Source organism: Pongo abelii, chromosome 4, assembly GCF_028885655.2.
Source record: "Pongo abelii isolate AG06213 chromosome 4, NHGRI_mPonAbe1-v2.0_pri, whole genome shotgun sequence".
Taxonomy (NCBI): Eukaryota; Metazoa; Chordata; class Mammalia; order Primates; family Hominidae; genus Pongo; species Pongo abelii.
In genome coordinates, this window is record NC_071989.2 from 156,210,461 (window position 1) to 156,236,703 (window position 26,243).

General features: G+C 35.8%; 1 protein-coding gene and 1 long non-coding RNA gene across 5 annotated transcripts in view; one reads left to right on the top strand and one right to left on the bottom strand.

Moving 5' to 3' along the window:
* JAKMIP2 (janus kinase and microtubule interacting protein 2) overlaps positions 1-23,369 on the bottom strand; it is a 198,408-nt gene extending 175,039 nt beyond the window's left edge. For 3 of the 4 annotated variants that reach the window (XM_054556030.2, XM_054556028.2, XM_054556029.2), the window contains exon 1: positions 23,062-23,368. Coding sequence is in view for 1 of the 4 variants with exons in the window: in XM_009241163.4 (XP_009239438.2) it covers positions 23,062-23,064 (3 nt within the window). In the remaining 3 variants the exon portion in view is untranslated. Of the gene's footprint in view, positions 1-23,061 lie in introns of all 4 variants that reach the window. The other variant, XM_009241163.4, reaches the window with a different exon arrangement.
* Positions 23,370-23,483: 114 nt separating this feature from the next.
* Positions 23,484-26,243, top strand: part of LOC129059572 (uncharacterized) — a 43,806-nt gene continuing 41,046 nt past the window's right edge. Inside the window, exons 1-2 of the long non-coding RNA XR_008525549.2 lie at positions 23,484-23,590; positions 25,331-25,463. This is a non-coding gene — a long non-coding RNA (uncharacterized LOC129059572). The remainder of the gene's footprint in view (positions 23,591-25,330; positions 25,464-26,243) is intronic.

Below are 26,243 nucleotides of genomic sequence, written 5' to 3' on the forward strand. Positions count from 1 at the left end.
TTGAGTATCTAGTCTTCAAGCACTGTTCTAGGCTTCAGGGATATGAAAATGAACAAAGAGAGTGCTAGTGGTGGACAGGAAACAAACCAACCACTAAATAAAATATCAATCAATGATAAGTGTAATATAGGTCATTAAGATGGTGTGAGGTGCTGGAGAGTACCTGGTGGCTCCTCTAGACTGGATGGTGAGAGAGCCTCTCTTAAAACAGGACACTTAAGCTGCAATTTGAATGACAAGAAGCAGCTAACCTAATAAGGTAAGGAGAAGTGCAAGTCAAGAAAAGTGTGTCTGATTAACAGGAAGAGGAAGACATGAGGAAGATATCAGGAGAGGAGTCTGCGAAGTCAATTAGTAGGATTTGGTAATTTTGACAATGTTTAAAAGGGTCATTGTGTTCTCTGTGAGGAGAATTTACCATACAGGGGAGAGAAGCAGGCAGTCCCACTGGTGGGTTACTGAGGTAGTTCAGGCAGGGGAAGATGGCAGCCCTACATGGGAAGGTGGCAATAGAGATGGAAAAGTAAACATATTTAGGGAATGTTTTGAGGTAAAAGCAACAGGATTGTTAACAGATTAATGAGAGTTATAAGGGAAAGAAAGAAATCAAGGACAGCTCTTCAAATTGGCTTTAAAACCTAATGCCATTTACTAAAATGGAGAGAAAGAAGGACACGTTTGTGCTGGTGTGGAGCATGCATATGAGTAAAGAAGTCTGCTTTGCCCCTGTGAAGATCAAAAGACTTGTAAACACATTAGTGGAAATGTTAAAGTCAACAACTGAGTGTGTGCCTGGACTTCTGAGGGGAAGTCAGGACTGCAGACTGGTGTTATCCTAGAGATGCAGATGCACGAGACTACCTGGGGAGAATGCAGCTAGAATACAAGGAAGTCAAGCACTGAGCCTTGGTAAACCCAAATGTTTAGAGATGGAAAGTACAAGAGGGACAAGAGAAGAGGCAGTCAGTGAAAAAAAAAAATCACTCAGTATGCAGTTATCAAAATCATGAAGGGAAAGCCATTAATAAGAAAAGTGTGGTCAACAGTCTTATCTGAGAGGTCAATATAAGAAAAAGAAAGAGAAAAAAATGACTTTAGAATTAAGCATCAAGAGACATAGTTTGTTAAGGATTTGACAGATGCAGTATCATTAGAATGATGACAATGGAAGCCCAACTAGGGCAGCTGTGGATAAAGTGTGCGGTGAATAGGTGTAGACACCTTTGAGAGAAGACTTTTTCAACACACATTGCTGTAAAGGGTAGAATATAAATGGAATAATGATTGAAAGGGATGTTAAGCTCAAATAATTTCTTTTAAGATGTGAGGTATGACAGCCTATTTATATGCTGATGTGAGTGATACAGTTGAGAGGAAGAAATGGATGATTCCGGAGAATGAGCAAATAATTGCAGGAGGAAAGACCTTGAGAGGTGAGAGGGGTGGGATCCAGAGCCCCTGGGTTTCTCACTGGTCTGGAAAGGTACAGGGACACTCTCCCATTGGGAAAAGTATGAGGTTCCTATACCAAGACACATTAATTCTATGACCTCATATTTGTATTAGATAGACTGGGAATGAATATAAGTAACTAAAAACATGTTAAATAAAGACACAGGGTGAATCTTCCTTCTTTAGTATCTCTTAGTGTCTCCTTTTATACTAAATAGAGTTTTTTTTTAAAGTAACAGATTCTCAGAAATGCTTCTAAATCAAGGTGTTCCCAGCAGTTGTATAAGAAAAGCACTGAAAATATACAAAACACCTGAGCTATTATATTTTGACAATGCAGTTCTTCTGATGGTAATCCAGCTCCTGTATTAATTCTTCATATAGTTAATAAATATCTACGTAGTCTTCCTATGTGCCAAAATTGTTATAAGAATTTTATAAATAATGTACTTAATACTGAAAATAATATTGATTATGTAGGGAGCATCACCTTTTCTATTTTACACATGAAGAGTCTGGGGCACAGAGAGATTAAGTACCTTAAGTCCACAGCCATACAGCAAGTCAGTTACCTGAGATTCAAACCCAGGCACTCTAATGGCAGACTCCTTGCCCTTAACCTCTCCACTGTGTTTTGGATTTATTATCTAACTTTACCTTACAACAAACTTACAAGAAAATATAATTATTCTATATTTAACAGGTGAGAAAAGTGGCACTTAGAAAAGTTAAGTGACTTTCTCAAGGTCATGCTAAGTGGCTGGGCAAATATTCAAATCTGGATCTTTCTGTACGTATGTATTATTGGCACTTAACACTAGACTAAGTGTCAGAAGCAGAGAGTAAAAATGTTATGTTACATGTTTCATCACTCAAAAATGCTAAATAAATACGACAAATGGTATAAAAATGGAACTTTTAGTCATGGGAAAGAAAATAGTTAAATTATAATGATAATAAAAGTAATTAAACATTTAATGATATTATAAGCATGGATTTATAGGATACTGGTAGTTACTAAGCTCAAGAATTTTACAATCTGAATAAGTTTTATTACATTTGAAAGGCACTTTTAAAACATGGGATAAAAATACATATGTCTTATGAATATTTCCAAAAATAGCTCATGTTCACTGGGAAAAAATAGGCTTTACAGTCAAGTGAAAAAAGAAAGGAAGGAAAGGAGGGAAAGTGAGAAGAAAGAAGAAAACTGTATTTAGGAAGGATTTGAGGGTTTGTTGGATGTAATTCTTGACACTTACACATATGCACACATGCACAGATAAATATATTTGTATATAAACAGGATCATACTAGTATATTTTTTAGTTACCTCCTTTTCTAACTAAAAGCATATTGAGAGCATTTTCTATAGCAATAAACATGATGCAAACCCTTATTTTTTTACAGTTACATTATATACTAATGTTAGATTGTACTCTTATTCATGTAATTTTCTCCTATTGTTTAATGATTGGGCTGTGTATTAGTTTGCCAGGGCTACCATGACAGAATACCATCGACCAGGTGGCTTAAGCAACATAAATTTATCTTCTCACAGTTCTGGGGGCTTGAAGTGCAAGTCAAAGTGTTGGAAGGTTTAGATTCCCCTGATGTCTTTCTCCTTGCCTTTCAGACAGCAGCTACCTTCTTGCTGTGTCCTCACATGGCCTTTTCTCTGTGGTGCACAATCTGGGTGTCCCTTCCTCTTGTTAGAAGGACACATGTCATATTGGATTAGGACTCAACCTTCTGACCTCATTTAACCTTAATTAGCTCCCTAAAGGGCCTATCTCCAAATGCAGTCACATTGAAGATTAGGGCTTCAACATATGAATTTGGGGGTAAAGGGACATAATTTAGTCCACAACAGGTTGTTTCCCAATTTCTGTTGGTATAAATCATTTGACGATAAATTATAAAGTGATTTTTATCCAATTATTTCCCACTGATATAAACCTAACAGTGTGATGTGATTGCTAGGTCAAAGGGTGTGTCATTTTAAGGCTTTTGATATGAATTGACAAGTTCACATCAAAAATCTTCTGGAAAGTTTTTTCCCTTTAAACTTCTGCCAGGAGAGTTTGAGAATGAAAACACAAGCATTCTAAGGAACAATATACACGTGGTGTAGAATTCTCTAACCCGGAACTAAATCTTTGGTCAAGCCATCACCTCTTGACTGCCTGTAACAAAGGGTGAGTAGCCTGAGACTACTCCAGTTCCAAACACCAGACCACAGGCAGCCAGTTTGTTCACTCCTGAGTTCCATATGAATTTTGGGGGAGTAGAGGAGAAATTGGTAAGGAAGGCGAAGAGTTAGAATAGCCTGGATAGATGAGTTCAGACTGTTCAGTCAGTCTTTGTTTTCTATATTCTAAATTGCCCCCTTTCAGTTCTTCACATGGCATTAATGGAAAGATAAAACTCCCAGTTCATCCCATTGACAAAGAGAAACACAGACAGAAGACAGAAGACAGGTTCATTTGGGGGCAGCTATAGGCTGTCTTTTTCTTCTGGCTACGCTCATACTGTTGAAGGAGAGCCTTTTCCTACTCAGCATTCTTTTCATAAATAACTCTGTTCTGCTGTCTCTTGTTGGGGTCAGGTTACTACAGGCTTTTGTATATTCTAGATGCACTGCAGGAAATTAAATATGGAATCATTGCTTCTTTTTCTTTGCATTTTGTCTCTGGAGTCTGGTACTTCCACAATTGGGTACATATTTTAATTTAGAGGTGAAGAGGAATCTGAAACTGAAATATAGAGAAGGTAGGTTCTTTCACCCAGGTAATGGAGAGGGCTTAACAATAGTTCCTGGGAAAGAGGAGTAGTTTAATGAATTAGGCACTTTGAGCTTTAATGTAGTTTTATCTTCGGGAAGATACCAAGAGAAGAATGAAAACTTGGCATGAACAGGGAAGGCCATTTAAAAGCAAATAATCAAGAGTTGGTTATATTTAATGATTGCTACCACAAAATTTTACCTCAATTATGTTAAACCAAGCAAGAATAGAGAAAGGTAGAAAATTAAATAACGTTGTAAATGAGCTGCCACATTAAAGTCACCTAAGTATCACCCAGCCAGACACCATGGGGGAATGGAAAATACTTAGAGACCAAGAGACAGATAGCTCTGTGAGTAACCAGCTGCATAGCTTCAGGAAAACACACAATCTCTCTATTTCATTCTCCTCTCATGACATATGAAGGTATTAATACCAACTTAACAGAGTAATTGTCAGGCTTAAATGAGAGAATACACAAAACACCTAGCATAGTACATGGCACACAGAATTTGTTCCTCAAACAGAGGTGTCCTTGCACTTCTGGGAACAGAAGGAGGATTGCAGATTTTTCAAGGGCCTTTCAATCTTGATGTGGAATCTCGATGTTCCAACAAGAACATGTGAAACAAGGAGAACATTTATGCACTGAACAGTACCATAGTGACCACAAGTATGACAGGAATTCAGACAAGGGAGGTCTGAATGTGCTGGGCTACTCTGCCAGTGAAAGATTCGTCTAAATGTTGGGTCATAGATAGTGGGGTTCCAGGAAAAGCAACATTAAAGAAGCAAATTGTGGAAAGAGGATATTGAAAATGGGCGGGGTGGGGGTGGGATGCTGGAGCAAAGACACAAAAAATGGTAGGGATATTGAGTTAAGTAAAAGAGATTTAAAAAGCTTTTCAAGTGATCCATAATCTATAGAAAGAGCAATTCGGCGAGGGGCAGTGGCTCATGACCCTGTAATCCCAGCACTTTGGGAGGCCAAGGCGAGAGGATCACAAGGTCAAGAGATCAAGACCATCCTAGCCAACATGGTGAAACCCTGTCTCTACTAAAAATACAAAAATTAGCTGGGCATGGTGGCACACACCTGTAGTCTCAGCTATTCAGGAGGCTGAGGCAGGAGAATTGCTTGAACCTGGGAGGCAGAGGTTGCAGTGAGCCAAGATCGTGCCACTGTACTCCAGCCTGGTGACAGAGCGAGACTCTGTCTAAAAAGGAAAGAAAGAAAGAAAGAAAGAAAGAGAGAGAGAGAGAGAGAGGGAAGGAAGGAAGGAAGGAAAGAAAGAAGGAAAGAAAGAAAGAAGGAAAGAAAGAAAGAAAAAAGCAATTCATGCTCATAATAGATACATTGAAAAAAATAATTGGAACGACCAAGGAGGATTACAGTATGAGCAAGTATTGAATAAATACTATTAGATGAAAATAATGGTTTATCACAATTCATTTTGGAAATAAGAAAAAGATCTGGGAATATAAACCAATTGGTCACACTTTCCAAAAAAGAAATGACCCCAGTATTAATTTGTATAATGATTAGTAGATAGGACATGAAGAAAGCTCTTTTTTCCAGCTGATGGTGATGATGTAATTACTTTGGTCCACTTGACGTGACACCATGGCTTTCCCTTCAGTATCATTACAGTTTTGATCACGGCAGGACAGCCCTGCTGGTCTTCACTTGGCTTGTCTAAATCCTAGGGTTTTCATTTCCTGCATATCTTTATAGTGAATTCCTTTAATTCACTCATACTAAAATAAAAAAGACCAAGAGAACAAAGGAATCACTCGCTTTAAAGGTGGAAAAAATATGAGGCTCGCTTTCCCCTACCTAATATCCACCAGGGACTTCCTAATGTTCAGGTAAAGACAACTTCTTGAAGTTCTTTTTGGTTTGTTCCTTTTCACATTAACCAAGTAGTATGTGTTCATTGGCAAAATCTTGGGAAATGCAAGTCAACAAAAAGAAAAAAAAAATCACCTGTAATTCCACCACCTGAACACTTTTTATATTTTTATATTTCCTTCAGGTCTTTTTTTCTGTGCACATACAAACAAATTTTAATAGACACAGTGTTTTCAAATCTACATTTTCATTCAATATATTCTAAACATCTTTGAGTTCATTGCCATTTTTTAATCTGTGATAATTTTTTAAACATTTATAACATGTCCATCTTGTAATGCTCTCTTTATATCTTCATTATATTCCAACCAGTCAAGGCAATTTTATGCAGTTTTATACTTTGTAGCTAGATATTAAAAACTTAGAGGTTAAATGACTATGCATTTTTGAGGCATCTGCTATTCCCTCACCCAACCTTGGGTTATGATCTACTCCTTAGGGTTGTGTTTCGCCCCATCTTTTCTCCTTCTCCCTCTCGGCCTCACTTCCCTCAAAGAGACACTGTAGGCTAATGGGAGAATAAGTGAAGTCCATAAATAATTGTAATCACTACCACTGGCAAATAAAAAGACTTTGGATTCAGAAGAGGATTTCTTCAATCAGCTTGCAAACATGCCTACATATCTGAAGGCAAAGGAATTAAGAGACTTTTCTGTAGAATTTTTTTTTACTTGTTTTCCTTTTGAAAGGAGGAAAAAAATAAGTGATGTCTTTTATCTCTCTCTTTTAACAATTACCAAAACAAAAATCCAGAATGGACAGGATGTATGCTCATGTCATACAATCAGCTGGTAGCTGAACAAATATTAAACTCTGACTTCTGATTCCCAAATTTGTGCCTTTCCACTGTGTCACATTGCTTTACTCTAAACAAATCAGAGCTGGGATAAGTGAACTTGGTACCAAAATAACAACTGTGGGAAAAGAACACTTGTCAAGTCAAGGGATTCTCTGTTTATGAGATATTCTTCTGACTCCATATACAACAGCAGTACATGCCCTGGGAGATGGGAGAGAAGGAAAAAGATAATCTTTTATTTTTTTCATTTGATTTTTCCTTCTAAGGAGAGCTATATTCGTATTTTGATTAAAATATCACACATATGGGTAAGCTGGCTTCCAACATGGCCTCTAAAAAGGGAAAGCTAGACAGTGGCTTCCTGAATGTGCAAGCGCAAATATTTTGCAGAGCAGAGAATGCTCTTACCTTGGGGGTCCACTTAACACAGATTCATAATGCTGAGTGGAAAGTGGCCGTAATATAAACTGATAAAAGCACTTAAATAAACCAGAAACCTCTCAATGAGATCTGCCAGTCAATCATTCACTTTCTGCTTGCACAGTGGCCTTAAGGATGCAGTATCTGGGCTGCAGCAGAGAAAACAGTAGTCAATTCCTTTATGCATTGGACTGAATAGTTAGCCTGGCAGCATACCACATTATATGCACCGTTTGATGTACAGCTTGAATTTAATGACCTGTTGGCTAAACTGAATGGCAACATTGTGCGTGCACACGCATGCACACACACACACACACACACAGAGTGAAAGAGAAAAATGACAAAAAGCTCATATTGCCTTATTACCTTGAGAAGCATTTACTACAACAAAGAACTGACAGAAAATGTGATGGACAGTCACAGAGTCATAAACACATTGGCTTATAGCTGGATGAGTCCTTGTAGATAATCCATCGCAACACTTCCTTTTTACTTAAAGAAAAATAAACAGTTTAAGGGATTTGCAATAGTTTTACAGGTTTCTGGCTCAGTGGCATTTGACTACACACCAAGAGAGTATTTACAGATTATTTAATACCAAGGTTGGAGTACTGATAATCATAGCTCAAAGAAGAAAAATCCAAAGTGAAGGCAGGCGAATCAGAATCAATACTCTCATTAAGTACTCAGTGACCTTTTTCCCTCCAGGTTTAAATTTTTCTCACTTTCTGGGTTGATTTTTATGTATTAAATACAGAAAAAATAATAATGAAAGAGTCCCTTGACTGTAACTGAAATCAATGTATCTAATGTGTTTTCCAATATTTATCATGCATATGCCCTCATTAGATTCACATGCAAGAAACGGTTCAAATTGGAAAAAAATCTTTAAAAAGCCATTCATAATTTTCCTCATAGGATTGAATAGTCATTTCTTACTTCAGTCTTATACTCTGTTTTCTAATAGTTGCTAAGTGATGAAGTTTCAAGCATGCTGAAATTGAGCACAGCAAACCATTCACTCCGCAAAGTGATCTGTTTGTGTTGTTTTGTTTGCTTTATTTTAAAAATCAATTTTCTTGCAATACTCCCTGAATCATGGCCATTCATGGCTTGATTCCATGTAACTAACATTCTTTTTAACTTTAAGGCAAGACAGGTTACAAAACGCCTACACACACACACTTTCAGGTTTGTAAACTCAATTTTCATGAATTTACTGTTTTTCTTCATTCATGTGCCTTGACTGATGTTCTTAAGTTTTCTTGTATAGATTTTTACATATTTGATACTCAATTTGTAAATGTTCTTATGTTCTGATAAAGGCCTCTGGGTCTCTCAGCAAAATTTTAGTGCCTCAAGGCTTACAGCTTACCGTGCTTTTAGGATTAAGTTTTATTCATCTTTGTAGGTTCCCTATTCACTACTTACTCCCCCACACATACACCTAACTTAGAAGAACCCATCGTAGGTGTTAGAATTATTTTTAAACTTAAATCTTCATTGTATTACAATCAAGACCACAAATTTCACAAATACCTGTTTGCATTCAGCTTAAAATATATTTTTCAGTTCTGTTTCCATTCAAAATGTTCAAATATGTCTCTGGTTCCTAATTGAACAGGTTTATTAGGTGACATCATTTTAAAAAACAGATACTCTTTGGTAGTAATTTACATAAAAATAAGTCATGTGAGTTATTTTAACATTCATCACTGAGATGGGTTTGGTCAGACAGTATTAAAATATACTATCTAATGGACAGCATTACAATGTGTAATAAACAGCATCAGGAAGTAGTCACTATAAAATAATTCACACTCTGCTTTTACTTCCCCAATATGGAACAAATATGATTTCGCTTAAATAAGACTTTATATCTTTATGGCAAATGTTAAAGTATTAAAATTTTGTTTGAGGCCTGGTCCTTTTGTGGCTGAACGGGAGAAACATACTGTCACAATGTTTGTAATGTTTTATTGTTAACTTTTTTGTTTATAGACTTGTCTTCCTACATAAGCCTTTTGAGAATAGGATCCTGATATTTATCCCATACACCTTGTATGAAAACAAGCATGAAGAAGCCATTTGGCTAACCATTTATTAGCTGGTTTAATTTGGGCATGTTCCTTAACATTTCTCTGTCTTAGTTTCCTCAAATACAGAAGTTAAAAGGGGAGTATGATAGTTCCTGCCTCAACGATATCATGGTTGTCAAATGATCAGAACTCCGCCTGGCACACAGCAGGTGCTTATTCAGTACTCCTCCTTTGTACAACTCAGGGAGGTGCCACTCACACAGTCCTCCCTGGAGTTGTGCCCCTCTGGAACCCACCCTCAAAGTGTGAGATGTTATAATCATCCTCATCATCATCATGATTATTAGGCCCAAGAAGAGAAAGATTTCATTTCATCTAAACTACGGAGAGGGTGGCAAAAGTGTAAGCAGGTCCTTCACGATGAGGATGACTGTGCTTACCTCCTAAAGGGAAAAAGCTCAGAATTCTGCAGAATGTGTATGGATTTTTGTCCTGTCATGTAATAATCCTTGTTAGAGCTTTTCAATAAAAATGGATTATGACTGAGCCACACAGTATTGAACTTGGATTTTTGTCTTATTACCATGTATTCTAATAATTACTATGAACTAAACCCACTATAGACTAATGAAAATAGGATGCTGAATATCCCAGTGAGAACTGAAACTTTTAGTTTTTAAAGAAATTAGGTACACAGAATGTCAATTGCATTAATTATATCATTGGGTTTCAAACTATTTTGAGACAAGATCTTTTTTTTTTTCTTTTCAAAATATTAGGACACCAATGGGTATTTTGTGTAGAGCCCCTGGATCCTATCCTCCTTGCCTTTTCCTTCTGTGTAGGGCTCACCAGAAACACTGTGTTTGTCTCTGTAAACCAGGTGGAACTGCTGACACAGGTGAAGCAAAACTGGATAGTCAAATATTTGGGTTTGTAGATGATTTAAACATTTTGATATCAACATCTTTCCTTAAAAATATTTACCACATTTTGTTAAAGAAGTAAAATGCATTTTAGTAAATCTGGAAATCAGAGAACTCAAAGAAAAATTTCTCATAAACTTACCACCTAGAACGAATTCCTTTTAATATTTTCATTTGTACTATTTTGGCCCTTTACAATGTATGTACATATGTTTGTGTAATTTTCTTTTCACAGAATTGGGATTAAATTCTATCTTTTGATTTTTGACTTTTTTTTAACTTAGACAAATCTTACATATTTTTTCTATATCACTAAACATTTTTCTACAACATACTGTTTAAAGGGCTTCATTGTATTCCACAGTTTGGATAGGTCACAATTAACTTATCATATATATGTGATCCATATATCTGTATATTTGACTATCTACAGTGACTCCACAGGACTTCTGAAAAATTGCTCCACCTGGATCAGAGGTTCTAAATGGGTTTACACAGACAAACACAATTTCTTGTGAGCCATAGCAAAAAGGAAAAGAAAGGACAATAGGATCCAGGCTCTCTACACAAAATACCCGTTGGGTGTACAGACAGACAACCAAATCAAAATTTCAGTCTCTCGTCCAAACCTATTCTTGTTATAATTCCTGCTATTTACTGTAAACAAAAAATTTATAGCAGCATGATTTATAGTCCTTTGGGTATATACGCACATGTACCATAAAACCTAAAGTATAATAATAATAATAATAAAAGAAAAAAAAATTTAAACAAAAAAGCCTTGAGTTGAGTGAATTTACACCATGTAAATGATAAGACCCCAGAAACTATATTGTTCATAGCATTAAATTCTGAAATATGTGCTGCCCAGTCTATTTTGCAGTTGGGGATTTATCCAGAGGTGAAATTCCTATGAAACTGCTCTCTGGATCTGGAGGAAAAGAAAATGTTTACAGTTTAAAGAACTGTCAAAAATACAGAACAAAATTTTTGTCTTTCTTATTTATTGCTTGAAAAAAGTAGGAAGGAAAACTAGATAATTTTCTTTTTAAAAATATATTTAATGCCTATTTAAATTTTTGTTTTAAAAAGTGAATCCTGGATTATACTGTAGAAATACACAGAACTCACACAAAATCTCTTAATAGTTATTTAAACACAAAATCTCTGAATGGTTTATTTTAGGACTGGGATTCATTCTCCCCTTATTTTCTTTTTTTCACTGAGGAAAGTGTGTTTATGTGGGCTTTGTTCTTGAATGTAGATGTAAGCAGAGCATTGCTGTCCTTTTTAGCAAGAATTGTGTCTTGATGAATATGTAACAATAATAATAACATTCATATATATTTGCCTTTTTCTTCATTTACTTTAATTTTCAGAATCACAATCAAGTTTTCATTAAAAGGGGAAAGTAGTTTAGCTTATTTGTTAAGAGCAACTTTGCAGTCAGACAGAATTAAGGTCAGAATCTGGTTCCATCAGTCATTAGTTGGATGATCTAGAGTAAGTATTAAGCTGCTTGACCTCAATATGCCTTAGTTTAATTATGAATAAAATAAGAATAGAATCACTTTTTTCAAAGTGTGATGGTATAAGGTATGCAACAAATTTAGTGCAATGCTAGTATCTAGTAAGAATAGTAAAGCAAAATAAAAACCAACACAAAACAAAAACTAGCATTAATGTCAAATATGTTTTGAAAGAAACCCTTAGACATATTTTAACCTGAATTTAGTCCAAAAAGTAAACTGACACATCTCAATAGTTCCTATTTGCTAATATAAACGTTATTATATTTGATTCATCAAATGAAAGATGCATGTTGAGAAGAAAGGAAGGATTAAATACTGATTCAAAGCATTCTCATCACTGTATGCATTCATAGTTTAGGCCCATTAGTTACAAGCCACAGTGATCAGTTCACACAAATAAAGACTTGGACAGGGAACTATAGTGCTACTTATGTTTCTCCTGTAATTGTTACATGCATTAACATTCCATTTATATTTGGCCCTTTATCCTTTTAAAAACAAAAATTCCTTTTGGACAGGGACCAGGGCTAACAATTGGAAGCCTATAAATATTTTCTATTTCGAGGGTCTTCAGTGAAGCTTTTGTGGTATTGCTGCTGTGGATCATAATATACTTGCAGGAACTATCTATTCATATTCCTCCCCCTACCACCAAAAAGAAAAAGCTCTTGGTTTATTTTGCTGTTTCCACATACAGGAACCATAGATTTGCTGGCACAGATTACATGTGAATGGAAAGATCTGATGAAGATAATTAAATGACCTAAGATATACATATTAACATATAATATCTGCCCTACCTTTATTCTTGTGAGAATGTAAAGTATTAAAAGTTTTTTTATAACTTGAAAAATAAAGTATTAAACATATGTAAATTGTGAAAAAAAAGCCTTAGTCTACTAATTATGAAAGACATAAATAATTGCTGGGACATAAGGGACATAAGCTTCAACATTTGAAGCTGAAAATCGTATTATTGAAATGTCATTGGGATTGCCCACAAACCAGATCTAAAGCATTAAATTTCATACAGATAATTCATTTTTAGCAAATGTTTGTCTGCAGGATTATTTCCTGTATTCATGATTTTCAGCTTCTATATGAATGAAAACTGAATGTGTACCTGAAGAACAATAAATATCAATTGTGAGGGGTTGGTGGGGGGCAGGCTAGGGATTTGAAGTAGCACAATATCCATCCAGAATACCCACAGTTCAACTCCAGTTCAACGCCCTGGTGTTGCCAGATTTTCTTTTTTTTTTTTTCTAAGAGGAGGAGATATTTTAATATCTCCTGAAATGTCAAAATTATAAAATTTGGACAAAAGTGTGTTTTAAAAAATATTGTGTTAGGAGCATATATTGCTCTGTACTAACATTTTACTCATGTTTACAAACACTTTTCTTGAGCTGGGTCCAGTTCACAAGGCTCCAGTTTGTAACCACTGTGCTACATAATCAGACAGACTTTATTTCCATCTCAGTTCAAAAAATTGCTAATTGAATGGCTTTGGGTATGAAATTTAACCTATCAAAGCTTCATCTTTATTGGCAAAATGGGAAGAAAAATGCCTACTTCACCAGCCTGCTGTGAGAACTGCAAAAACAGGCATGGATGAAAATACTCAGCATACTAGATGCATAATAGATGCTCAAAGAATTTAGGGTTTTTTCTCATTTTCTGGATAACTTTAAAAAGGAAGTTGTTCTGTTTTGTTCCTTTCATACTTGCTATATTCAGAGCATATCAGATATCCTTGTTACTAGGAAGGTCAGCGCTAACCCATTAACTACTGGAATAAATAGTTTTACTTGAATTATAAAGAAAATTCTAAACTATGGGTCTCTCCACATCTTCTAAAGAGTGAAGATGAGTCAGCATCAACTCTGAAAAAATTTTCAAATTTACCCAAGGGGAAGTGCATCTTTGGCAAAAGTTTGTCTTGAACGAAATGCTTTTCCACTGCTTCATCAGCTACTCTCTGTCATAAGCATCCTTTCATTGGTCAAACAGCACTTACGCACCACAAGAATATGGTTAGTGATGGCTCCACGTGCACTGAGAACTGATCGATTCTGCTTAGATTACAATTGACTACACAGCCAAAGATCAATGTTTCAAAGCCAGAGGATTATACAAAATAAATGTAGACAGTTCATGTTTTCAAACTATACATATGTTAGTGAAAGTTCAGCAAGCAAATGAGCAGTGACTGGCTAGAAATATTAATTCTTGTCTCTTTACTATGTTTTAGGGGCCTCGACTAAACCATGTAGGCTTGATTTCAAAAACTGTACGTAGGATGAAAGGAGAAAAATATAAAGTCACATACCATAGTTAAAAGAGATTAAACAGTATATATGTAGTCAAATCTGCCCATGTAAGAGTGTTAGTATGAATCAGGCATGTTTAAGTGTGCATTTGGATACTGGACTCTTTTAAACCTGTAGAGAGCAAAAACCCAAAGGTCACACTCAGATGCAACAATCGATTTCCCTTGTCGTAGGCTAATATTTTCCTTTCTCTTGTTTCAGAGTGCGGCATTGCACCCTGTAGGTCAAAAATGTGGACAATCTGGCTAAGAAGAGAGCAAGACAGGTAAAGCATTCCTTCTATGTGAAATTGATTGGGGGAAGGCATTCCTTGCTACTTCATTTTTTAAAAAGCTGAGACTTATTTTTCATTATTGCTAAATGTTTTAAGCATCTGGCTCAAAATACGCTGTATTCTAAATTTTATAGATGATTTTATTTAATGAAGTGCTTTAAAAGGAAGTCAAAATTCAAATGTTTTCCATAATATAGCTAAAAATAATATATTCTCTAAAATACAAAACCCGTTTTATAGTTAATTAACGACAACTTAAATTACTCTTTAAAAGACAACAGGAGACAGAGACTGAGCCAGTGGTCAAAATAATTCCTTCCTTTGGGTTTAGGAAACTAGAACTGAGAAGATGATGGAGAAACCCCTGTAATTCCAGAGTACCCATTTTCGTAATCTGAATTACCTAGCAAATCCATAAGAAAGCAAGTTGAGGGCCTATAGTATCTTCAAAACATCCAAGTCCTCTCTTTGTTGCCAATGTCAATTAGCAGAATTAGCAGCTTGTGAATTCTCATGTGAATTCTCAGCATGGATTTTTTAATATAAATTCTCCAAATTGGTTATTATCATATAAAAATTTGTTGACTGTTTTGCTCTTCATTTAATGGCTTATTGGTAGAATGAGACAATAGCCTAGATTTTACAGAATGGTACTTATTTAAAATATTGTCGAGTTTGTTTTCATGAGTATTCTTGCACTTAAAAGACCTAATAATTTCATCTTGGAAAATAGGTTCAAATTAGATATGCTTGACCTATGAGTAGGTTAGGGGCCTTAAATATACGACAGTGATGACTGCAGAGTAAGAGCTCAGTTTATTTTTGGAATGTACCTCTCTCCATGAAGTGCTACATAAGAAAGAGCCAGGTAAGAAATGCGGGTAAAAAACAATTGCCTGGTTTTTACTGTGGTTATAAGCATTTTTCAGGGGAACATTTCCAGTTTGGAAAAGAAGGCATGATGAAAATATCACCCTCTTCTCCTAAGCACATGCCCAGAGGCTTTTTTAGAGTCATAATAATCTCAGCAAAATTCCCTTCTTGAAAATAATATCGAGTGGTTTTCTGGCCACATAGTGTCAGCTAAAATTTGTCAGATTTAGTTTTCCATGCATATTCTAACTGAAACTGGACTCCAGAAATTCAAGAATTGCAGTAAGTACCATGATCTTGATTTAGGTGCCAAACAAAGAAAGGTAACAAAGGCTTTTTCCTCATACTTAAGTTACAGCCTATCAGCAGGTTAGACACCCGTAGAAATCGCTGTCCTCAGTGGTTCAAAGGCATGTCCATGTGTCTGTCAAGCTAACCCTCTTGTTCAAGTCACTCTTTTTATATTTGATTTCAAAACTCTCATGAAAGCAGGATGCTGCCTTAATTTATCTTTGGAGTGAGATGCATTTCTGATTCAACTTAATTTTTGAATGGAGATATGATGGAATGATTTGTTTATGATTAGTGAATTTGGTAGAGTAGATTTCTAAAATAGCACAATAGCTGTGAGTGTGTATCATATAACTTGCTGCTTATAATAATTAAATTACTAACTTATTTTAATAAGTTAGTGAATTAAAAGGTATTCATTAATGATGTTACTATTTCTGACTTGCAATTCAATTTTTAAAAGAAAATAAAAAGATCCACGGAAGTGTTCATAATCTTACTTATATCGTAGCATGTAGTGAGTAGTCTTTAATGATGGATTGTTAAGTGTTGTGATATATTACCTTTAAGAATATGATTTTGCCTTATCAAAATCATAACAACATCCTGAGGATGTGAATGCAATTCATTTTGTTTTTACAGTCAAATTAAAAGAATGAGAATCAAAGTCAAAAGAGCTACTAGTTGAAGTCTTCTACAATCTTAGGCCAGGAGCCCTTTAGGGGACTCTCATTCTTTCATTCATTCAGCCACTCAGTCAAACAGTCTTTATTGAGTATGCATGTTGTACCAAGGCATTCGTTACAATTGGTGAACAACACAGTTTCATTTTCTGCCCTCATGGAGCTTACATTCTAGTGAAGAGTAGGGAAAGCAAATAAATAGCTCTGTAATTACAACTTTTGATACGTATTATGAAGGAAACACACAGGTTGCAGAGAGTAAAAGGGGATATATACCTAGGGAATTTTCTCCAAGGTATTATGTTTAAAGCTCAAACTTAAAGTTTAAGAAGAGTCAATCATTCATATTTAAAAAAGAGGAAAGAGTCAGGTGACGGGTTTTTTTTGAAAACTATGATATACATGAATTCATTATGAAATAATAAATATAGTGAAAAAAATAGCAAAACTACATCTTGGTGATGTGGTTTGGCTGTGTCCCCACCCAAATCTCATCCTGAATTGTAGTTCCCATAATCCCCACATGTCATGGGAGGGACCCAGAGGGAGGCAATTGGACCTTGGGGGTGGCTTTCCCCATTCTATTCTCATGATAGTGAGTAAGTTCTCACGAGAGCTGATGGTTTCATAAGGGGCTTATCCCTTCACTCAGCTCTCATTCTTCTCCCTCCTGCCACCATGTGAAGAAGGACATGCTTGCTTTCTCTTCTGCCATGATTGTAAGTTTCCTGAGGCCTCCCCAGCCCTGCAGAACAGTAAATCAAGTAAACCTCTTTCCTTTATACATTACCCAGTCTTGGGTATGTCCTTATAGTAGTGTGAGAACGGACTAATACACTTGGTTTATTCTGAGAAGTCATTTAAATATCTTCCCATAACGGATTTGAGTTGCTTAACCAAGGTTAAAACTACAGGACAGGCTGGGCATGGTGGCTCATGCCTGTAATCCCAGCATTTTGGGAGGCCCAGGCAGGCAGATCACTTGAGGTCAGGAGTTTAAGACCAGCCTGGCCAACATGGTAAAACTTCATCTCTACTAAAAATACAAAAATTTGCCAGGCATGGTGGTGAGCACCTGTAGTTCCAGCTACTCAGGAGACTAAGGCACAAGAATCACTTGAATCCAGGAGGGGGAGGTTGCAGTGAGCCAAGACCATGCCACTGCATTCTAGCCTGGGCAACAGAGTGACACCCTATCTCAAAAATCATAATAATAATAAATTAAAAATTAAAAAATAAAACTACAGGACATACCACTACAACACTGGGGAAAACTAACATGAATCTGAAACAGATGTGTTTTTGTTTTTGTTTTCTAATTGTTGCTGATGTATGCACCTGGTGAAACTCCTAGTGACTCAAACAGGGATTTCACTGCCTTGGATTCAGACCTCATTCATTATCAGCAGACAAGGAATGACCAAGGTTAATTTAATACCCATTGTAAGATGCAGTGGCAGGTCAGGTTAACAGAGTTCATATTTTCTGAATATAATGCCTGACTCATGACTGCTTTAAATCAAGCAGGATCTATCTGTATCATAAGAAGTATGTAAAAGTAAAGTGTGAAGACTCTCAAGTGGGGGAAAAACAGCTTGAATCATCAAGAAAAATGCATGCGGAAATTTAAAATTCAGTAGAGACACATTTGTTGACACGGATAGATGGCCACTATACATAAAGCAAAAGCAATATAAAACAGTGCATACAGTATGGTCCATTTATGAAACTATGTGTCTGCATGTGTTTCTATGTGCATATACAAAAAGATCTAAAAGGAAATATTCCAAAATGCTAACAGTAATGATTTCTTGATGGTAGGCTGATGAGCGGTTCTCATCTTCCTTTTACACATTTCTGTACTATCATTTTTCCATAATGAGGATGTGTTATTTTTAAATATAAAAAAAACTTTAAGCAACAAAATTTACTTGTAGTAATGAATAATGATTTAAAGAATAATTTTTTTAGTGTGACGGGTCTCATTTTTACTGCAAGCTAATTAATTATAAAGGACACTTTTTCCAAATGTAGAATATAGTTCAGACGCCATGATTTGCTATTTGGCCAGGGCTGAATTACCCAATACTTACACCAGTATATGCCTAGGGCATTAATAAAGAAAAAGAGACACGAGAAAATTAGAATATTTGAAAAACAAATGAATATTTTTGATATTTCAGAAAAATGTAGGAGCATTTGTTCAGAGAAAATATCAGAAAGTCATTGAACTGATGTACACTTATTTTATGACAATATCATTTTTACTTTTAAGAATGTGTTAGTGGAGAGATAATTAGGACGTATAGATAGGCGGTGGCATAACTTTTTTCAAGATTCAGGACCTACAGGAATTTTAATCAGATCCTAAACACAGAAAAAAATGGTCACCTCCCAACCTCTATGTCATTAAAAACAAAAACAATATTTATCTATAAAGTAAGTGCATATTAGTCCAACAAAGTTCTGATTTTCACCCAAACAAATGCTTCAACGTTTTTCTGATATATCAAGAAGCCTAGATTTTCTCTAAAATGCTTTGTTTTGTGTGTGAGCCTTTTTTTGTTTTGTTTTGCTTTGTTTTTGTTTTTTGTTTGTTTTTTTGCCTGATACTCTAAGCACATAGTTAGTGTATTTGGCAATTAAATATGGCCAAAGAACAAATTTTGGTACCTGAAATATTGAAATAAAATGAGCCATACAACACAGATTAGTAAATTGAATTAAAATTATCTTACCAATTAAAATTCAAATTGGTAAGATAATTCGCTACCTTTCTACTATCGTAGTTTGTGCTCATGAGACTAGGGATCCAGCCTGTTACACCATTTACCAACACAAATTTGGACAAGTCTAACCTCTCTGAATCTGTTTCCACTTATTTTAAATAATTATTATGACACTAGCTTTGCTGATATGATAGAATTGAAATGATAGACTATGAATTGAAATTGATGGAATATAAAATGAAAAAGACTGGAAAAATGACAGAATCATAAAAACTTGTATTAATATAAGGTGAAGTGATGGTACTAATTACAACTATATTGTTTTCAACATTAACTGTTTCATGGATGTATATCTTATATTCTCCAAGGAAATTCTTTCTTGCTAGCATATGCAAATGCTGCTAGTCACATAAAAGCTCTACAAATAGTTGTTAGTCAATTGATTAATTTATCCTGTTTGAAAGCACATTTTCCCTTGATAGAATAATAGTGGAATGTGTAAACAGAGGGAATTGTAACACACTTCACAGAGTAACAACCAAGTATAAACCTAATTTATTTCTTTCAGTAAAAGACCATCATTGCATTATTTATGTTAAAACTTCCACAATAAGCTCCAACCATGAGAAACAAAGCATTGACTTTTCATGAACCAAAAAGAAATGTAGAAAACTGTTTCACTGTCCAAATATTGCCTAAGTCATCCTGAAGCGGACTTGTAGCAGGCACATAAAATCAAAATATGTTCTGATGTCATTTGAAATGAGAAACATCCTGTTACAAAGTGAGAAGTTAATTAGTGTGTGTCTTAATTAAAACAAGTTTTACTAAAGACTTACATACCAATCAAAATATATAACTTTAATATCCTAACATGAATGACATTTTTAAGATAGCGTTTGAGTGGAAGATTAGTTTGTTAAACAGCACATTTAAACATTAATTTGTATATATCTTTCATATAATTTGTTTTTTTAAAAAAAACAACTTGATGGCTCTTTAATTACTTTGTATAAAGACCCCATTAAATAATACATTACATTTTTCAAAATTAACTATACAATATGAAATAATTTTAATATAGGTATTTGACATCATACTCCATAAAACTGCTGAGAAAGAAGGGCTCTTATGAACAGGTAAATGTTCAGTTTCCTGAATTCTGGCAGGATTACATGTAAATTTAGGAAGATGATCAGCTGATTTCTTTACAAATACCTAGAACCTGTAATTTAGAAGCCAACTACAAAATGGAGTCTTACTGTTATAACCTAGAAGTGTCTGATCTTAAACAACTAATGTACTCTCTTAAATAAATGACTCACTCTAGAAAAAGCAAGAGAAGTTCTTGAGAAGGAAATCTAGTCCATCCTAGACAAACGCATATCTAGGTCATACTTTTGGAGGTTTTGATGAGAGAAGAGTACATTGCTTTATCTGATTAGCCAGTTGACTACTCACACTTACTATGAGGAACTTCTACATTTTTATATTTCTAATCTTCATAATTCCTCATAAAGTTGAAGCCCATTGACTACATTTGAAGTTCCAAAAAATAGCAATAAGCAATGTCCTACGCTTATGCCCCATGATCAGCTTATCTGAAACAAATGATTGTCATATTTCATTTTTCTCTTCTCTAAATGAAATGATCCTAGCTTTTAAAAATCTTTCCTCAGAGAGTTCAACTTCTAGTGCTTGAAACACACTTCACTTTTCTATGGCCCTTTAGCAAAGGCCATATAATTGTCTTAAATAGTGGGGTCAAAAGCTAGACCTGTATTTCTATCAGGGTAATAGCTGACACATAGCTGAAACAGGCTATCTACAAGGAGTTTCAAGCACACGGCCTAAGGGATTTGCCTCTGTTCAAACTGTACCAACTTTGCCTGTAAAACCACCTCCAAACGAAAACTCAACAAAAAAGAAACAAAAACAAAGCCCCAGGATATCTGCTTTCATTGCACGAAATGGGGTCAACTAGTACAAATCTTAATTTTTTAAGTGTACTGTAGGCATATCTAACATTTTAATTTTTGGAAGTCAAGTGTTATCACTAAAAGATTCAGGATGCAATGTGTTATACAATTTGTTATAACATACAAGCCCAGTACCTCTTTCCTTGCCCTACTTCATATAGATGTTAAAATTAGGCACAAAGTAGCATAAGTTTACAAAGCTATGGATCTATAATATATAACATGCTATGAGCACATGCACAGTTGAGTCACCAAGGGCCCTTCTCATATATAAACCAAATAGAACAATTATTCTCAGTGAAATTAAACTATAAACCTGATTCAAATACATGTGAAAATTATAAATGTGGGAGGTGTATGTGGAATCAGATGCAAGACTAAAGCCCCAAACAATTGTTATTTTACATTGTAAAAAATGTCTGTACTGACAATGATATTGTTAGGGAAGAGAATAATGGATAAAACTATAATAGCCCATGTGGTAAATGTAATATTACTAATACACTTTACCTACATAATTTTTTCTGGCTTTAATTCAATGAAATCCATTATCCTGGGTGGGAATGGAACCTCCTCATCTCAGGCATCTTTAGTCTCCTGAACTGCCTTAAAGCCTTGACATAATAAAAGGTCAAGCAGATCCCAGTAAGCATTTGTAAATTACAATAGACCCCCATTTCAGCTACAAGCCACACATTCTCCTGCTCTCTTTGCTCACTCCCTGGTTTCATTTCATTGTATAAGCAGACTAATTTGGAAACGGCTGGGCTAGGGTGCTTGGGAATACCTAGATTTTCAAAACAATCCTACTTTCCTACTTAATTATTTACAGAAGGAGACCCTTAATACAACATTTGAGAGAACTGTGAAATGGTTCCTGGATACTGAAGGAATGAACAGCAGATAGCAGCACTATTAAATAAAATGAATGCATTTCACCTTCCAGCTTAGCTGTGCTTCCTGGGACACAAGACACAAACATGAAAAGATTGGGGTGGCATTTCAAGAAAACTGATTTGCTTCAACATTGATTTGGTAAGATGCTAGACACAAAATAATACCACAAACCGCCTCCCATTCCCATCATTGTAAATTCGGAGTCCTCAATATCATCCCCCACAAACCCAATTAAAAATAAAGAGGCAGGCTACGAATTTGCATCTAGTTCTATGACACAGATCAAATGATAGGCATCTGTTCCAATTGGTCACAATGAAACTAAGGGACAATAACCAGAGTAAATTTCACATTAATCCAAATAAAGCCAATGAATAATAATATAAACCAGAAGCATAGTTTCAAAAACATGCAATTACTTCCAGGCATGCAAGGACATATGTAACCCATAAAAATGGTTGCAAAGCACACCCTACACATAAATATGCTTCATAAATGCAATATAAATGCTAAGTAACATGTGTATATATGATATGTATATCCATAAGATATACATGTGTAAGTTCACAGTCAAATCTACGTATAAAATAAAACTGGGTCTTGAAAATGATTTCTCAACAAGAGTACATTAGAATATAAAATAAAATGTCAAATTCTGGGGCCACTTTTTCCAAGCAATCAATAAAATAAGCAAAACCACCTTATAATGAGTCTGGTAAGCTTATGAGACACCAAATGTATTTCTGAAGAAGGCCCAACCCTGTATGTGAGAGCTGCAAATGAAATGATTCCTTTCAATAACACCCTCTTCTTGTTGTTAGCTCTTTTTCCAACCCCTGATGCTGTTGCTAAGCTTAGGAAAAAAGGCACCAAGTGGCTCAGTCTACATTCTGAGCCAGTTAGAGATAAAATCAGAACACCATTTTTTTTTTTTTTTTTAAACACAAGCGGTTGTCTTCTCACTTCTGTCTTCCTGGCAAGCTTCCTCTCCCTCCATCCTCATCTCTGTCCCACATCTCCCCCTTCTAGTCTGAGGCACGGGAGTCATTGTTCAAGTTCAGGCCAGAAATGTATACACAGGTCAAATAATAACACTCTAAACCAAGAAGGGAGCCCTACTCTTTCCTACTCACCATGCTGAGACCCGGAGAAGCTGTTTAAAGGAGGGAGAGATGCAAACTGAATCCATTTTCCTTGTGACCGAGTCCGATGCAGCCTCCGAACCCAACATCAGCAGTGGCTGCCGGTTTTTTTTTTCCCTCTGTCTCTGGTTGGCGATGGTGCGAATAGGAACCACCCTTCCAGCCCCACTAGAGTATCAGCAATAGAGGCGGCGGCGGCGGCGGCAGCAGCAGCAGCAGCATCACCAGTTGGGCCTCCTCCCTCTCGGAGGATGGGGTGAGCTCGGAAGCAGCCAGGAACTTGCAAGCAGACACCTCCTCTGGCTCCTCCTCTCTCTCTCCCCCTCCCCCCGTGCCCCACCCCTGCTGCGGTAGAGGCTGCTGGCCCGGCAGCTGCTGGTTGCCATGGCAATGACCAATGATAAGCGACCAAGCTAAGGGGGAGGGGAGATGGGCGAAGCAAGCTGCAGGGTCTGAAGGGGAGTGAATTTGTGCTGCTGCCCTCTGGGATGCTCTTGATGTCTCCTACCCTGAACTCCAGGTCTTTTTAAAAATGGGGCAAGTGGGGCTAGGCACGGGGAGAGAATAATTAAAATTTAATTGAAATCTAGATAGAAACATACCTAACAGCTTAGCTATTTTTTGCATTTTCTGTGGTTTTCCAATAAAATGTATGAAATTTATTATCAGAAAAATAACAACAAATGTGGAGAAAATTATGTCGCATAACAGCAGATGATTATTACTTCCAAACGTGTTCGTCCTTTATAACATCTTTTACTCAATACCAGGCAACAAGGTTGTTAGAAAGCAAAAGGAGTGGCTGGACTTTGTAATAAATTCAGTCTGGTTGATTCCTTTGCACTACTCCCGGCTTGTTCTCAGGTGAGTTGCTTGGTTTCACTGTTTTTCCAGCTACCCTTCTGAAGAGGACTTGGAGGTAATTGACACATCCCTGAGGAAAAGTAAGTTGGGATAGAGACCGAAATTCCTTTCAACAACCGCTATTCTCGGTAGCACCAGTTGGTGGACAGTTCCCAATCTTTTTAGTGTGAAACTCCTGGAGCATTCAATTTCCTGCCGTTTTCACGGATGCCTTTTTGGAGTTCCGAAGTCAGTTGGCAGTCAGGGTGGTGGGCAGGAAAACGGGAAGTGAAATCAGCAATGTCCAGTTCTGAGAGAGTTCTGTTTCTAACTATAAATTATAGATGACACCAGTATTTATCTCGTGCAGGGGTTGTAAAGATTGAATAAGATAATGCACTAAAAGCACTTGGCATGTAGTAAGTGTACAATAAATATTTACTATTAGCAGCATAGTAGTACATTGTAGCCATCTCTTAATCTAAGGGTTTAAGGGGAATAACGTGGCAATTTCAGGTAGGAGAAAAAATTAAGATGAGAAAACCCAAAATACGTAATAACCATGATGATGATGGCAAAGACAGAGAGGCCCTAAGAGATTAAGTGTTCTCTACATCTTGATATTTGAGGACATTGTAAATCTAGAGGAGTTAGATACATTTCCCAAACTCACAACTGATAAACGACAGAGCCAGAATCAAAATGGACTCTTCTAACACTTACATTTGTTCTCCTAACCACCACACTTTTCTGCCACTCCTCCATAAAATGGAAATAATCTTTGTTCTTAATCCACAGAGTTATTTACAGGTTCAAATGGGATTAACACAAGTTCCAGAGTCAGACGATCTAGGCTCCATTCCTAGTGCCAGCATTTACTATAGGTATAATTTGGAACATATTTATTAACTTCCTCAAATCTACGTTTCTTCATCTGTAAAAAGAAATAATCACAGAACCTCATGAGTCATTACAAAAATTAAACTAGATGATGTGTGTAAAATGTACAGTCTTTAGCAGATAGGAAATGTTCAATAAATGTAGCTACACTTACTTGTTACTCATTTGTAAGTAACTAATATTAAAACACGAGAAGACTTTTTCCTGCATGGTGTCACTCTTGATGTCAAGGGCTTCTTCTAATAAAACTGGCTTGAAGATAACTAGGTGATGAGGAAAGAGTTGCAGCACTTCCCCAGCACCTGACACTGGCTTCCCATCCACTTGGTGGGAAAGCCTGCAACCTCCTTTGTGCAGCTAGTGTCCCCTGCCTTCTGTCAAAGTCTCAGCAGCCACACAACCTGCACACACTTCCAAGTCAGCATCACCTATGTGTAATGTGTAACATAAAGGAATGGGATGTGATCATCTCGCTTCTTTTTGTATTCCTGTATTTTATCTTCTGCTTTCTCTGCAGAGATGGTCTTGTAAGTAAGCAGACCAGGAAGCTGCAGGCTGTAGAGGAGTTATGACACACTAGATGACAGAACCCTCCACACTGTTCTCGGGACAGCATTTCATCCTTACCGCTAGGAGCCAAATGTCTAGAGGTGGGTGATTCTAGTTTTTCCTCTCCTCCCATCAACATAAAACAATTGGTCAAGAGTCAAATGGTGAGAGAAAAGTTTGGTGTTTCCTATTTGAAGAAGTCTCCAGTTTAACCATTCAAATACAACTTACTCATTTGTTTTTGGTCACATGCAGGCAGCACTGTTATCATTATTTAATAATAGTTTTCCCTTATTTGTTTTAATTATTTATGATTTACTTGATTTGCTATTTATTCATTTTTTAATGAAATGTTTCTCTGACTTCAGCATAACATAAATGAAAATTGACATGTTAAAGACAACAGACCCATAGGAAGGAAACGAAAACAAATTCTTAATTTTTTTAGTAAAATAAAGACTTCAACTTTATTTATAATAATTTTTAATTTAAAAAGAAAGATTAAAAGTCACACCTCTCTATTACCATCCCCTGTCTTACCATGCTCTATTTTTCTATATACTATATATAAAATTAATATTAATAATATACTATATGATAATATAATACAGTATATTATAATATAATATAACATTGCTTAATGTGGTGTGCTATCCTATAATGTGTACTATATTATATAATAGTAATATACTCTATTATTCCCTATTAGAATGTAAACTGTGAGAGGGCAGGGATTTTTATTTCTATGTTTGTTTGTGAGTGGCATCTGGGCCATATTAGGTGCTCAATAAATATCTGTTGAAGAATAAACCAGTAAATAAATAAAAGAATAACTTTCTGCATTGAATCATGGCTCTATAATTTATATATATAAAATAATA